The sequence below is a fragment of the Sphaeramia orbicularis genome, chromosome 22, assembly GCF_902148855.1.
Source record: "Sphaeramia orbicularis chromosome 22, fSphaOr1.1, whole genome shotgun sequence".
NCBI lineage: Eukaryota > Metazoa > Chordata > Actinopteri > Kurtiformes > Apogonidae > Sphaeramia > Sphaeramia orbicularis.
In genome coordinates this window covers 36,304,620-36,317,553 of record NC_043978.1, presented here as the reverse complement: position 1 = coordinate 36,317,553, position 12,934 = coordinate 36,304,620, and the positions used below count along the sequence as shown (strand labels likewise).

The 12,934-nt window shown below is 40.3% G+C and overlaps 1 protein-coding gene across 1 annotated transcript in view; it reads left to right on the top strand.

The window, feature by feature from the left end:
- Positions 1-12,934, top strand: part of dlgap2a (discs, large (Drosophila) homolog-associated protein 2a) — a 226,565-nt gene that overhangs the window by 149,721 nt on the left and 63,910 nt on the right. Inside the window, exon 4 of the mRNA XM_030127700.1 lies at positions 4,019-5,166. Within this exon, the coding sequence (XP_029983560.1) occupies positions 4,019-5,166 (1,148 nt within the window). The remainder of the gene's footprint in view (positions 1-4,018; positions 5,167-12,934) is intronic.

The window sequence follows — 12,934 nt, the reverse complement described above, 5'->3', positions numbered from 1 at the left end:
GACTCCATGGTAACCGTCATCTTCTGCAACATTGATTCACCAGCAAAACCCATGTAATTTGACAGATAACAGTGGTTGCAGATGGTTATTTTAGTTTTCAGTCAATGATATATTTTGTTGAAAAACTCACTTTTTCTTCAGTTTTCTCTGTTCTAATATGATAAGCTTTGAATTTACTCAGACCTTCTATGAACATCTACGTGATCGTAGAAATCACTATACGAAATTTTTCACTGAAGAATGCAAAAATGCAGAGGATAATATTATAATAATAGGTGATAAATCACTTTGGAAATACAGAAACAAAAACAAATAATTTGGAAGTTGTGACAAAAATAGTTATGAGTCTTTAAAGGGGTCATATTTTGCTAAACCCACTATTATTAGTCTTTGGTACATTTATTTGTGTATTTGAACCCTAATAGTTGAAAAAGTTTGAATTTGAACCCTCCAGGTGCTGCAAAGCTATCTTTATATTCATTTTGGCAAAAATCTAGTGGATTTCTGCAACCTGTTTCAATTCCTGCTTAATGTGTTACGTCTATAACTAGTTACGTCATGACATTTGCACATATAAGGTCAAGACTTCCGACAAACATTTTTCCAAGTACGACATAATTGTTTGTCAGCAGCAGAGGTTGTAGTCCATACTGAAAATATGTCCAAACTTTGAGCCGATGACCTAAAATGTTCAGCTTTTGGTTGGATTAAGGAACACAAGTGGCTGAACAGGACAGAGCATCATGATGCTCTGTCCTGTTCAGAGGGGGTGGGGCCTAAAGTGGCTCATGTGCATTTAAAGGGCCAGCGCTCAAAATGACCTTTCTGGTGTCATTACTCAGAAACAGGGTTGAAGATGGACCTGTGAAGTTTAATTAATGAAGAATTCAGGCCCAAGCGTAGCATTTAGAGTTTGTGTAGACCACAGGGAAATGTTTTAAAATGTGTAATTCCATTTAAAAAAAAGCAAAATATCACTCCTTTAAGGGTTAATATTTTATGTGTTGCTGAAACTGAATCCAAACATCCAGTTTCTAAATTTACCCTTGATCCTAGCAGTCCATCCAAGAAGTTGGCACGCTTGCCAGGAAACCGATAATGTGATGGCAGGTGCTGGTATCAGTGCAAAAACAACAAGCCCTCTGCCTGTCCACAGATGTCACAGATACTTGTCTCCCTGTTTGCAGATTACTTGCCAGAAGGATTTACACTCACTGAAAAAGCTGATTTCACCCTCACAGCCACTTGGTGGGAGCTTTTAAATTCCTGCATTTACGTTTGGGGTTTTTTTCTTATATTTGATGTCATCAGAGGAAGAAATAAAGAAAAAAGTAACAAAGAAAAAAGAAAAAAAATAACAAAGAAACAAAGAGACACAGAACAGACGAGAGTATCATCTGTCATATAGTCCCAGGAAATGCTATAACTCTACCGGTAGATCATTTATTCAGTGCAGCTCCCTGAAATACCTCAAGGAATTGTCAGCTGTCAGAGAAAGGCCTTGAAGACAGTGACATAACTTGAGTCAGAAATATAGCATCACATCAATCAATGATGCACCATCATCTTTCTGCTGTGATAACAAGCAACCAGTGAACTGGACTCATTCAGGTCAAGCCAGTTCAGTTGATTTTGTCAAACAATGTAGCCCAAAAAAAAGCACTTTCTCATTATTATTATTATTATTATTATTATTTTTTTTGTTCGAGTAGTACTGATTAATTTTGCATTAGGCTGCCAAGACAACGTTCTTAATGCAGGACTAGTAAACAACACAAATTTGCGCTTATCACAACAGATGGAGAACGACAGCAGAAGAGCAAGGCTGCACCTCGGGGTTGAGATCTTAGACGTCATTAAGATAAGTTTGAAAGGATTACGCCTGAAAGATGAAAAGGAACATCCACAGTCGTCTGAATTCAGCAACAGAGAGAGGGGCAAATGTTATGCAATCCTCGTCACTGAAGGGAAGAGGGAAAAGCTGAGAGAATGCAGGTCTAATAAAGGATAATTGCAACTTCACAGGAACTTTGAGAAGTAGATACACTTTGCAACTTATGAAGCCACAAATGTGGGCCTCTGTCGGTCTTCTGATAGACAGCATCTCCAACAAACTAGGTTTTAAGTTAGTCTTTGCAACACCAGAGATCCCCTTTTTCCTTTTTTTTTTCTTAAATTGCATTTATGCCAATATATCATTGTTATGCTGAATAACAACCAGAAACTATGAGCCACCGTATTACTCAGAGATTAAAGCATATTTAACCTATCAAGACCCAGAACTATTTTTTGTAGTGACTTCCGCATGGATTTTTCTCAACATTTTACCTTTACCAAGTGAGTTATCACCTTTTATTATATCGTTATCCTGCACATTTTTCCAGTGAAAATCACATATTTTCCTAAATTTAATTTATTGACCATGTAGTTCTTAATAAAAGCTCAGAGTAATTTCAAATGTCATTATATCAAAACAGAGTACATTGAAGAAACATCAGTTTTTCAGCAAAGAATATCATTTATTCTACATAAACCACTGTCATTTGTCTAACTACATGGGTTTTATTGGTGAATCAGAGTTGCAGAAGGTGAAACAAACTGCATTTGACATGATTATTTTGCTGTATTGATAGGATTAGTTGTTAAAAAGTTATTAAACATTTTGGATCAGTAAATGCTTTTGGGCATTTGAGGATTAAGAGGGTTTTGATAAGTGATTTTATTATTTACTGAGGATTTTTTTATGTTAAAAGATTCAAAATGCAACATAAAATTTAGATAATGTGCAATTATCTCCTCCTCTAAGGTGAGAAAAAGGATACACAATAAATGAACAGACATGGATAGCATTCAGGCCTCCAAATTTTGTGTTTCATCCACTTTAGTAACGACTAAGTTAGTTCAATACTGTATGATGAGTATAGAAGTGATACTAGATGGCCTGAAGTCGCCCCTTTTCTCTTCCCCATCATGGTAGCTCATAAACAGTCTCCTTTGTTTTATGGGGTGACTGAGGGCGTAAAAGTGCAGGGCTTTATGACACATATCAGTGGAAGGCAAACGAGTTAGATATGGTTATTCTTTGCTTGTTTATTTGTTTCATATTTCACAGGAAACAGGACAGGGTGTAGATAAGTCTGAAATATGACCAGGACACAATTTCTGCTACATTGTTCTGCATAGAAACATGAAGTTGGCATTTGTTAGCTTATAAACACAAAGTGTGTTGTGTTGTATTGTATGGTGAATATCTAGCATTCCACAATTCAGTTCATTCATAAGGTAGGTAGGTGATGTACTGTAACATCTGGGGTTTTTATCCCAGTCTTCCTGACATGATTCAGGGGAAGGACAATGTGATTACACCCAGAGCAGACGGTGCTGAGACATAAAGTAAACTTTTCCTCTTATTAAGTTAAATACATTGGAATTGAGTGCTGGGATGTCTGCCCTTGTTGACCAATCACACAGAATTGGGTTTTAATCTAAGTCTTCATGGCCAACAGAAAAGGAGGAAGGGTGCAGTCTGTGGATGTCTCTCAAGGGCGGTGATCCTACTGCACGCCTCACAGCGCTCTTCTCAGGGCTTTGACGGATGATACCAGCACCACAGAGTGATAGGCTATTATTTCACTTTGCATTGGATAAATGGCAATGCGGACCCATACCTGTCGCCTGCCGTTCTCTTTGTTTCATTCTTTTTTTCTTTTCCCCTGTCTCTGTACCAATATGCCATCACACAGCCGAATAAAATGGAAAATAGAAAGGCTGAGGGTTAGTCTATGCAATCTGTTGATTTCTCTTTCACATTTTCAGTGTGCTTTTTTATCTCCTTTGTAGTTGAAGTGGATGTTGAGAGTGAGAATATAGTGGTAATTACCAAACTGTTTGAGAACATGTCATTGGGTTCTAGGCTTCTTCCCCCCTCAACAAATGTGAGATGTGTTTCTTTTTTCTAGGAAAATGGCTTTTTACCTTCTATGGGACCTCATTTTTTTGTTATCTCTCTTGCTTTCAGACCAGCAGTATTCATGGTCACCCTCGCAGTACTTCGATGAGGACAGCTACTCCCCTCCACCCAGGAACATGAAGGGTCTCTCCGGTGGCCGCCCTGCCCAGCTCCACCTCACCTCTCCCACCTCAGCCCATACCTGTGGCCTGGTTGACTGTGACCATTCCCTGGACCACCACCTCCACCATGGTGACTCTCGGCCCCCCTCCTACCTCCTCAGCCCCACTGAGAGCTGCCCCCTTGAAGGTCACCACCGCTGCTCCCCTCGGAGTTCCATCCACTCCGAGTGTATGGTGATGCCAGTGTCCATGTCTGCCACTGACCACTCCATCTCAAGTAGCACTTTTCCCCGCATGCACTATGGCAGCACTTCACGGGACAGTGGTGGCAACACTTCCGGTGGCAGGGAATCCCGAGACGACGGTGGTTCATCCTCACATGGCAGCAGCGGCAAAATGAACCGAATTCCAGCAAACCTCCTGGACCAATTTGAAAAGCAGATGCCGTTGCACCGAGATGGTTTCCACACATTGCAGTACCAACGCACCTCCACTACAACCACAACAACAGAGCAGCGCAATGAGAGCCCCGGACGAATACGCCATCTAGTCCACTCGGTACAGAAGCTCTTTACAAAATCTCACTCTTTAGAAGGTTCCTCCAAAATGAATGGTACCAAAAGTGATTCACATCGGGACAGCTCACACCACCACCATCATCATCACCAAGGCCACCACAAACACAGCAAGCGCAGCAAGAGCAAAGAACGGAAATCTGACGGCAGCGGCAAGCAGCGTTCAGGAGGTTGGTGGAGTTCAGATGATAACCTGGACAGTGACAGCACATACCGAACACCGAGCGTAATGTCACGACATCCCATAGACCACATCAGTCACTGCTACCCCGACTCAATGCACGGCCATCTGGCAGGAGATCTGTCGCTAAAAACATCCAAGAGTAACAATGACGTCAAGTGTTCGGCCTGCGAGAGCATAAGCATGGCACCAGAAGGCAAGTTCATGAAGAGGAGCTCCTGGTCCACACTAACAGTCAGCCAAGCCAAGGAGGCCTACAGGAAGTCCTCACTCAACCTGGAGAAGCCGATGACGCCCACTGACCTCAAGCCCAACCTCAGGCCCTGTCACTATCTACAGGTAAGTCTTATTGGGCTATGCGTAATAAACATGGTTTTTCTGTTTGCAGATGTATGATATCAGAATTTTAGGCCCTAAAATGTATTAATTAATTAACTTATTAGCAATAATGCAGTGAAACATGGTGGACATGATCTGATGTTCTGCACAAACGGTATATAGCGTTTAGCTAGTTTGCAATTCCCTTTGCAATGTCTTCAGTCTTTGCTCTCACTTTAAAATCTGTTTTTAGTAAATTTTGTATACATCACACTGATGCCAAGATGGAACCTGTAACCCCTAACCCAAAATGTGTACCCTCTTGAGTACCCGGGTATTGTGTATTGATGGAGGGTGAGGGCTTTACATCAAAGAAGTAGACTGAATTAAATTGATTTGTACAATGCAGCCTCAAGTTTTGGGGCCGGGTCTTGAATTTCCATCATGATCAATAAAGTATCTCTGATCCTATCTAATCTAACCTAGATGTTTCTAGAAGTAAGGCAAAATGTTTTAACTTTCATGTAATATTGGTATGTGGAACTTAACAGAGAGATATGTTTTGAGAACAGAATTTAGTACTTGGTTTAAACCTGATAAAAATAACAAGTTAAAAACCTGCTGCAGCTGATGTAATAAAACTGTCAAGTTAGTAATGTTGGGTATAGATGCTTTAGAGTCACATGAGACAGACAAACATAGAGCTCCAGTAAAAGAATCACCAGCAGTTGCCTGACATCATCCAGTAGCTCTGCATTCACATCTAAAGCATCTCCAAAGTCAGACTCTCATTTTCCTTTAAATCTAAACATACATTTTTTGCTAATATGGGCTTGAAATAGGTATTCATTTGCATCCAGAGTCACCTTTAAAAGTCTTGAATTTATCTTGATAAAATCTGCAGAAACAAAGTAAAGTTTTTTAGGCAAATACTCCAGCTGCAACTTCCACATATAAACCTTCATGCACATTTAAATGGTGTTTAATTGGTGAAAGAAGGTCTGAGGGGGTAAACAGATTTTCTTGATGTGAATAGATTAATATCAGATGGATTGGTGAATAAAACATGAAAGTAGATTTGGATTTAGTCTTGAGTTAAACTTTCATTTCATCTGTCAGTTCAGTGCTTTAATGTCCGTTCACTATAATGTAAAAGTCATAAGAAGTGCAGACACGGCCTCAAAACTTGAGGCTGCATTGTTCAACACAAAGCAGTCTTATTGTGTAGGCAATGCTGATCAATAGACAAGGAAGGAAAGTTGCTCTTCTCAGCTGGATTTCTGATTGATCTCACAAAATAACCCCCCCCCGTGTTTTGTTTGTCACTGCCCCGGATACTACAATGTGACCGATATGTGGCACTACATGTGGCAGGCAGCAGAAGAAACCAGCGCAGCAGGACAAATCAGTTAATACCATAAATGATCTGTGCCGGAGGGGAGGAGTCAGCAGCATGAGAATAAGAGACCAGAGATCAATGTTGATTTTTTTTTTTCTACCTCACTGTATACTTCAATTTTGCATAGGTTTCAAGATGAAAAAAAAGTTAGCGTTTAGCTCAGGCCCATGGCTGGCTCTGCGGGAGACCCCAGAGCATCACGAGGATCAATTCACAGTGAGTCAGCACTTTTCAAAGAAGCATCTCACGGGTTTTATATGCATGCTGAAGGGTATATAAAAGAAGAAAGCACGCCTATGAATCATAACTTGCAAATTCAAGCAGAGAATAATAGATTCGTTAACAACCCTGCTCAATATACAACAATGTGATGTCTGATAACATCATGTAAGCACTGCCTGCAGCCAAAATAAAGTGTACGCTTCAGCACATAGGAGGAGAGGATATGGAGTCTCAGTGCACCGTTGTATGCATTAGAAACTGGTGTAAACACAAACCCAATATATACTGAAATCAGCAAATGGCACCAAAGCAACCACTCTATCTAAGCTTACATCAAGACAAATTGAGATTTTAGGCAGCTAATTTTGACTGGTGTATTTTTAAGCATAACAGCTGTTATTTGGAACTACATAGACAGTGCATTTATCCACTCCAGTGTAGAGTATAATCCCACTGAGTGCAGTAGGTTCTCACTCAGAGTGTTTAGAGCCCCCTCCTCTTCTGTCCATTTGGTCATTCAGCTAAGGTAGTGTCCGAGTCATGGCACTATAAACACTTCTAAAAATATCTTCGTCTCCTGCTTCCTGCCGCAGGGCTATATTTAGCCTAGCGTTATCAATCCAATCCGTGCAGGGTGACACATCTTCCCTCCCCGGAGGAGAATCAATGCTCTGTCAGAGAGCGAGAAGACACATCGGAGAAAAGAGGGAGAGAGAGTTGAGATGCATGCCACTGAGGTCTGCGCCTCTGTGGATATATTGAGATACTCCAGGAAACAGGAGGGGGGAAACAGCAAAGGAGATGGCTGTTTTTGTTGCCCACGACTGCTGTCATTGGTCATCAACAGGGGTAGTCGGGCAGAGACAGAGCCAGTGGTCAGGAATCATAGTCTGCACATACTGAGGGGTCACAGTGAGAAGTTATCACTTCCTGCTGCTGGTGAATTAGGATTGTCCACAACTGTCAACACTGTAACAACATGAATCTGTATCCAGGGAGTGTGTGTCTGTGTGTACATGTTTGAGATGTGTGTGGGAGTGTTTCTTCTGTATTTATCACACACCAGATGGTTTCAAGATGTGACAGTCACCTTCTTTGTGTCCTTGTTTGATGACAGGAGGAATGAAAAACTTCTCAAGTGTTGTAAAAGTATGGAACAGTAAACTTCAGTAGACCTGAAGTGTCAAGCGCCATCGTTTTTTTTTTTTTTGATGAGCACGTATCAGGTGTTCATGAATATTTTTTTGGGTGCAGCAGGCTGTGCGTCATTGTGTGAGTATGAGAACTTGATTAATTGGACATTGAAGTAGACAAAGATGAAGCAATTTTGGCTGCTCTTTCTCTGAAATGACAAATGTTGGGGCATCAGACCTGGCATTGGCTATCGCTCTCTGTCTCTGACTATTTCACAAATTAGCCTCAATTAGCTAAAAAGATATATGCACACACACAGACTTGCATACAGGGCTAGTTTTTCATGAGTTTGGATGGAAGTTTTATATTAATGAACGAAGGTGACCATGGCAAAACATTCATCTACTTTTGGCGGCAGGCTCACCTGGAGGAATTTCAAGCTGTGCATAATGTGCGTAGGTGTGTGTGGGCTGCCCTCTTGTACGCACACACACTTCCCAAATTAGATATGTAAATACACCTGGACTGCAGTAGCAGCTGTAATCCTTCCCTCCTCCACCTTCAACCCCGTCCAGCCAGTAACATCACATCTAGCCCTCTGCTCTGGCAAATGTAACACTGTTCTTCTCCTGCATACACTGCTGTGATACAAAGGAAGGATTAGTCTTTGATAGTTTTGCTGATAGGGCATTGCGGAGGGATTTAATAAGCCAATTAATTGCCATGTTGGCTTGCCAAAGGTGGAGCTTGAGAGGCAGAAAGGCTGCTGATTAAAATACAAAAGGGAAGTGCAAAGCAGCAGAAACAAACGTAGCCCTGTAACTGAAAGCTATAGTAACACAGAGCACCACCTACACACTCACAGGGGTTCCCTTGTTTTTTTCACTCCAGGAGATCCCATGTAACTATCAGGCCATTAACTCCTACTCAGATCTTCTCTCAGGGACAAGTTCAGACAGAAGTTGTGCAGTTAAATGTTATTCATCTCTGTTGCCGGAGACAACATGCTGGCTGTGGTTACCACCAAGCCGGCTAACATCTGCTTGTATTTGCGTTTCATCATCTTAATCCCCTTGTTTTTTCTCCCCTTGTTTATCAGACTACACCATTAAATTGTCACTTGTGTGTGCCAAATCAATACTAATGGCCAACTCTGGTAGTGTTTTGGATTTTATAAGTCAGTAGAGGCAGCTAATATGAGTGTTACAGGCTTTAGCCCTTGGTTCACTGTGGATCAAATACAGGTAAAGCTGCAGTTCATGATAGTTTAAAGGTATCACAAGGCTTTACCTTTCAGTATATTGTAATTCTGACAGGAAACAAGACTTCTACCCCTTTGTCTGGACACGACAGGAGGTTTTGGCTGATGTAGGTAGGGGGTTAAATATGTGATTGTCGGCTGTAATTACCCATCGCTGGGAACATTCAGCCAGACGTGACTGCTTTACTCCATTTCTCATCACAGGACTTTGGAAAAGTAGCTTTTATGTAGCAGCATCAGGTTATCCGTAGTTATATTTAGTCTTTTAATCAGAGGGCAGAGAATTGCAGAAGGAAGGTGTGTACCCCCCCACCCTCCCTGATTTCTGCAGCTTTAATTCTGACCTTGTGTTATCTCATTGTCTGAGTTTAGAGAACATAAAAGTAGTGGATCGAGGGATATCTGTCCAATATTAATTAACCATGACTTTTCAATTCTGCATTGAGGTTTCTTGTGCTGGTTAGTTTTCCTTGGCCTCTTTAGTAACCCCATTCCCACTAAGATGAAGGGCTTTGACTTATTTCTTGTAATATTGGTGATAACTGTTGAAAAATATTGGCTTGCGTTGGGTTTCAGGTCAGGGGAAAGCCAGCATCTAAACAAAAAACACACAAAGGACTGCATAGGGTTGAAGAGAAGTATAGTCAGTGGAGAAATATTGTTTCTAAAATGGTATGTTTTTCATTGTATCTGCAAGGTTTTGCACAGTTATGTTGACGAACCTACCTATATCTACTGATCCGCAATGAGACAAACAATAACACAAGATATTTTCATGATCCTAGCCATGCTGAATGTGGTGCAGTGCAATGTTAGTAAGAGGAAACAATTTAATAGATATAATCAAAGGATGAAACCATAGGGGGAGGAAATTTCCTGGCTAGCTGTCTTGTTTAGCTTTTTTTCAACTGCATGATTATTCCATTTCCATTTTTTATCAACTGTGTCCATTTACACTTCTGTGTTGACATCTGTTGAATGTAGTGTGTAATAAATAAACAACAGGAAGGCAAGATGAATTTTCAGGTCCTTAATTTGGCTGCAAGCGTGGGTGTATATGTGTGAAAAAGGAGGTTGGTAGTGAGGCTGCAGTGGATTTAAGTAAGTCTCACTTGTGGGAGGGGATGAGGCGCTAGAGGCTGGTGGGTGGGATTACCAATGATTGAACCTTTAAGAGGTCTTTAACTCTCTCCCTTCCTTCCACTCTCATCCAATGCTCTATCATTACACACTATATCCCTCCCACCCATCTTCCCCTCTACCTCTGTCTATCCCACTCTGTTTCTTTTACTTAATGGCAGTGACTTATGTTTCTTAGTGGGGTGAGGCGCTGTGTATAGAGCCGCAGACTTAATCAATGAAATGCACTGCTGCACTGCAGGAGCGCTGGCTGAGTCCTGCCCGGCCACGCCACCTGGCACACACACAGCGAACTCCACGCCTCCAACAGAGCCAAAAAAAAAAAAAAGTAAAGGTAGATGCACAAAGCTAATGTGCAACAGTGTGCACAATCCTTTCACGAGATGCTTATGAGGTATTTTACTTGTGTTTGGCAAAAAGGAAGTGCCAAAACAGCTTGGGCGTGCAATATGTGTGATGATATGAGGTCCTTAGAGGACAAGTATATCAAATTTTATAGCACATAAAAATAGTGCAACAAATTATTTCAGCTTTTTTTTTTTTTTTTTAGTATTATTCAGAATTAAAGAATGTAAAAGTTCTGCTATAGGGAAAATGTAATTTTAAATATGAAGCTTCACACTTGAGCTGTGAATTTTCACAGCTACCACAAACTTCGACTCATACTTACAAAGGACTACGTCACTATTACCTGTCACATGTTTATTTAGAAGCCGAATCATTTGTCAGCACCTCCTGTGGAAGAACACTGACATGTGCCAGCTGCACATATTGTAACTCTGCTTAAATGCTCATCTCTCTGAGGTCAAGGTTGGTCTCAGCCAGTCTAAATTCAGCTTCACTGCAGCATGCTGGGATACCATGTGTGTTATCAGAGCAGTCAATACAAGTTCTCTGCAGCCCGGCCTGTTTTTTGTTTTATTTATTTATTTATTTTTTTATCTTCACGGGGAGACACCCTACAATCTATGCAGTTTATCAGCGAATCCAAATTAAACAAATCTCACCACAGCTTGTGCCTGTCCTCTGGCGTTCCGTTCATTAATTAGACGTCTAAAAATATCAAACCCCTCCAAGACTTAATTAACCCATCGACTCCATTTGGCTTGTGCATGCCTGTCTTTGGAGGAGAGATGAATGACTTTTACCGGAGAGTGTGTGTTTGAGTGTGTCTTCCTGCCTGTTTAACTGTTTTTCTGTTCTGTGTCTTTGCATGTTTTGGCCAGAAGACATCAAAGTAATTTTTTGGTGCGGCCTTTCCTGCATGCATGTGTACCCGTGTATAAGTGGTTGTTGTGCAGGAGTTTAAGTGCATATGTATATTTACCACCAATGATGTCCATGCTGCTTATGCTAACACAGCTTTATACTGAAATTTACTTAAGAGATCTTTACAGATGTAGGGCATACACTACTAATCCATATCATTCACGTCTTCCCAAATTCATACTTCACAAACCATTACACAGAAAAGTCAAAGGTCCAATCTAGTATTCCCTCTGGTTAATGACAACTAGAAGTAATAAAATCAGAGTTGATCAATTATTCAATGTATTTTGATTGGATGTGATGCTTGTTAGAATATTAATCAATGGTAAGCTGCAATGATGACAAAGGTCTGAACTTTAGAAAAGGAACTTATAATGGTAACTTTCTCATAAAGGTGACTTTTCTTTTCCCATGCATCTATATTTGGTGTTTTTCATTATTCTATAGCCTAAATATTTTTTGGCAGCTAAGCATTTGAAAAGATCATGTCTGATTTTATTTCCTTTTGAATACCATTTCAGTTGTTATTTTCCAATAGATGACATTTTCATCAGAAAATGATTAGAGTCATGTGTCTGATGCATTAGTGGCATTTAGATGTATGTCTCCTTCTGACATTTGCCTCAGCTGCCACCCAATTCACTGTGAACCTGTGACTACCGCATTAGTCAGACTGGCAGACGAACTGAAAATTTCATGGTGCTGCTCAAAATTCAAAGTTATCACTCATCATTCTACTCAGTAGCTCAGAGGCAACTCATCGCTATTTTTAACCTTTTCTTTCGTGTGTATGTTAAAGCTGTAGGTGCAAAGCAGGTGAAAACATCAGATTTTAAAAGCATACCTTTTTCTGCAACTTTCTCCTCTCAGTCCAAAACAAAAAAATTAATGACTAATAAGGAAAAATAAAGCAAAAATATCAGTTACAGTAGCTCCCATGTTGTGTCTCCAGCTACAAAATAGAGTCACATCTGATGGAGTCTAACCCTTTATCAGGCAAGTGACTATTTTTGGTAATTCCCACAAACATTAAATATGGGGCCAATCCTGTGCCTCAGTGAGGTCAAGAAGCATGTTGGTTTTTATAACACTATACAGTGATTCAGGGAGATTTTATAGACATTTTGAAGCTGTAAATAGTGAATATGAGTGATTTTTTTGTCAGTTTATGACCTTATAACAGATGTTTTATTGCATGTCTTTGTTTTTTAGTAAGTGCTGCTCAGATGTTTTATGGCAAGAAGAGGGAGATGATGATATCCAATAATATATAAAGGTTTAAATTTTTAATTTCAGAATATTTCAATGAGTGCCCTATACAGGGTTAAGAGAAATAAATAAAACTGTCAATTACATATTTTTAT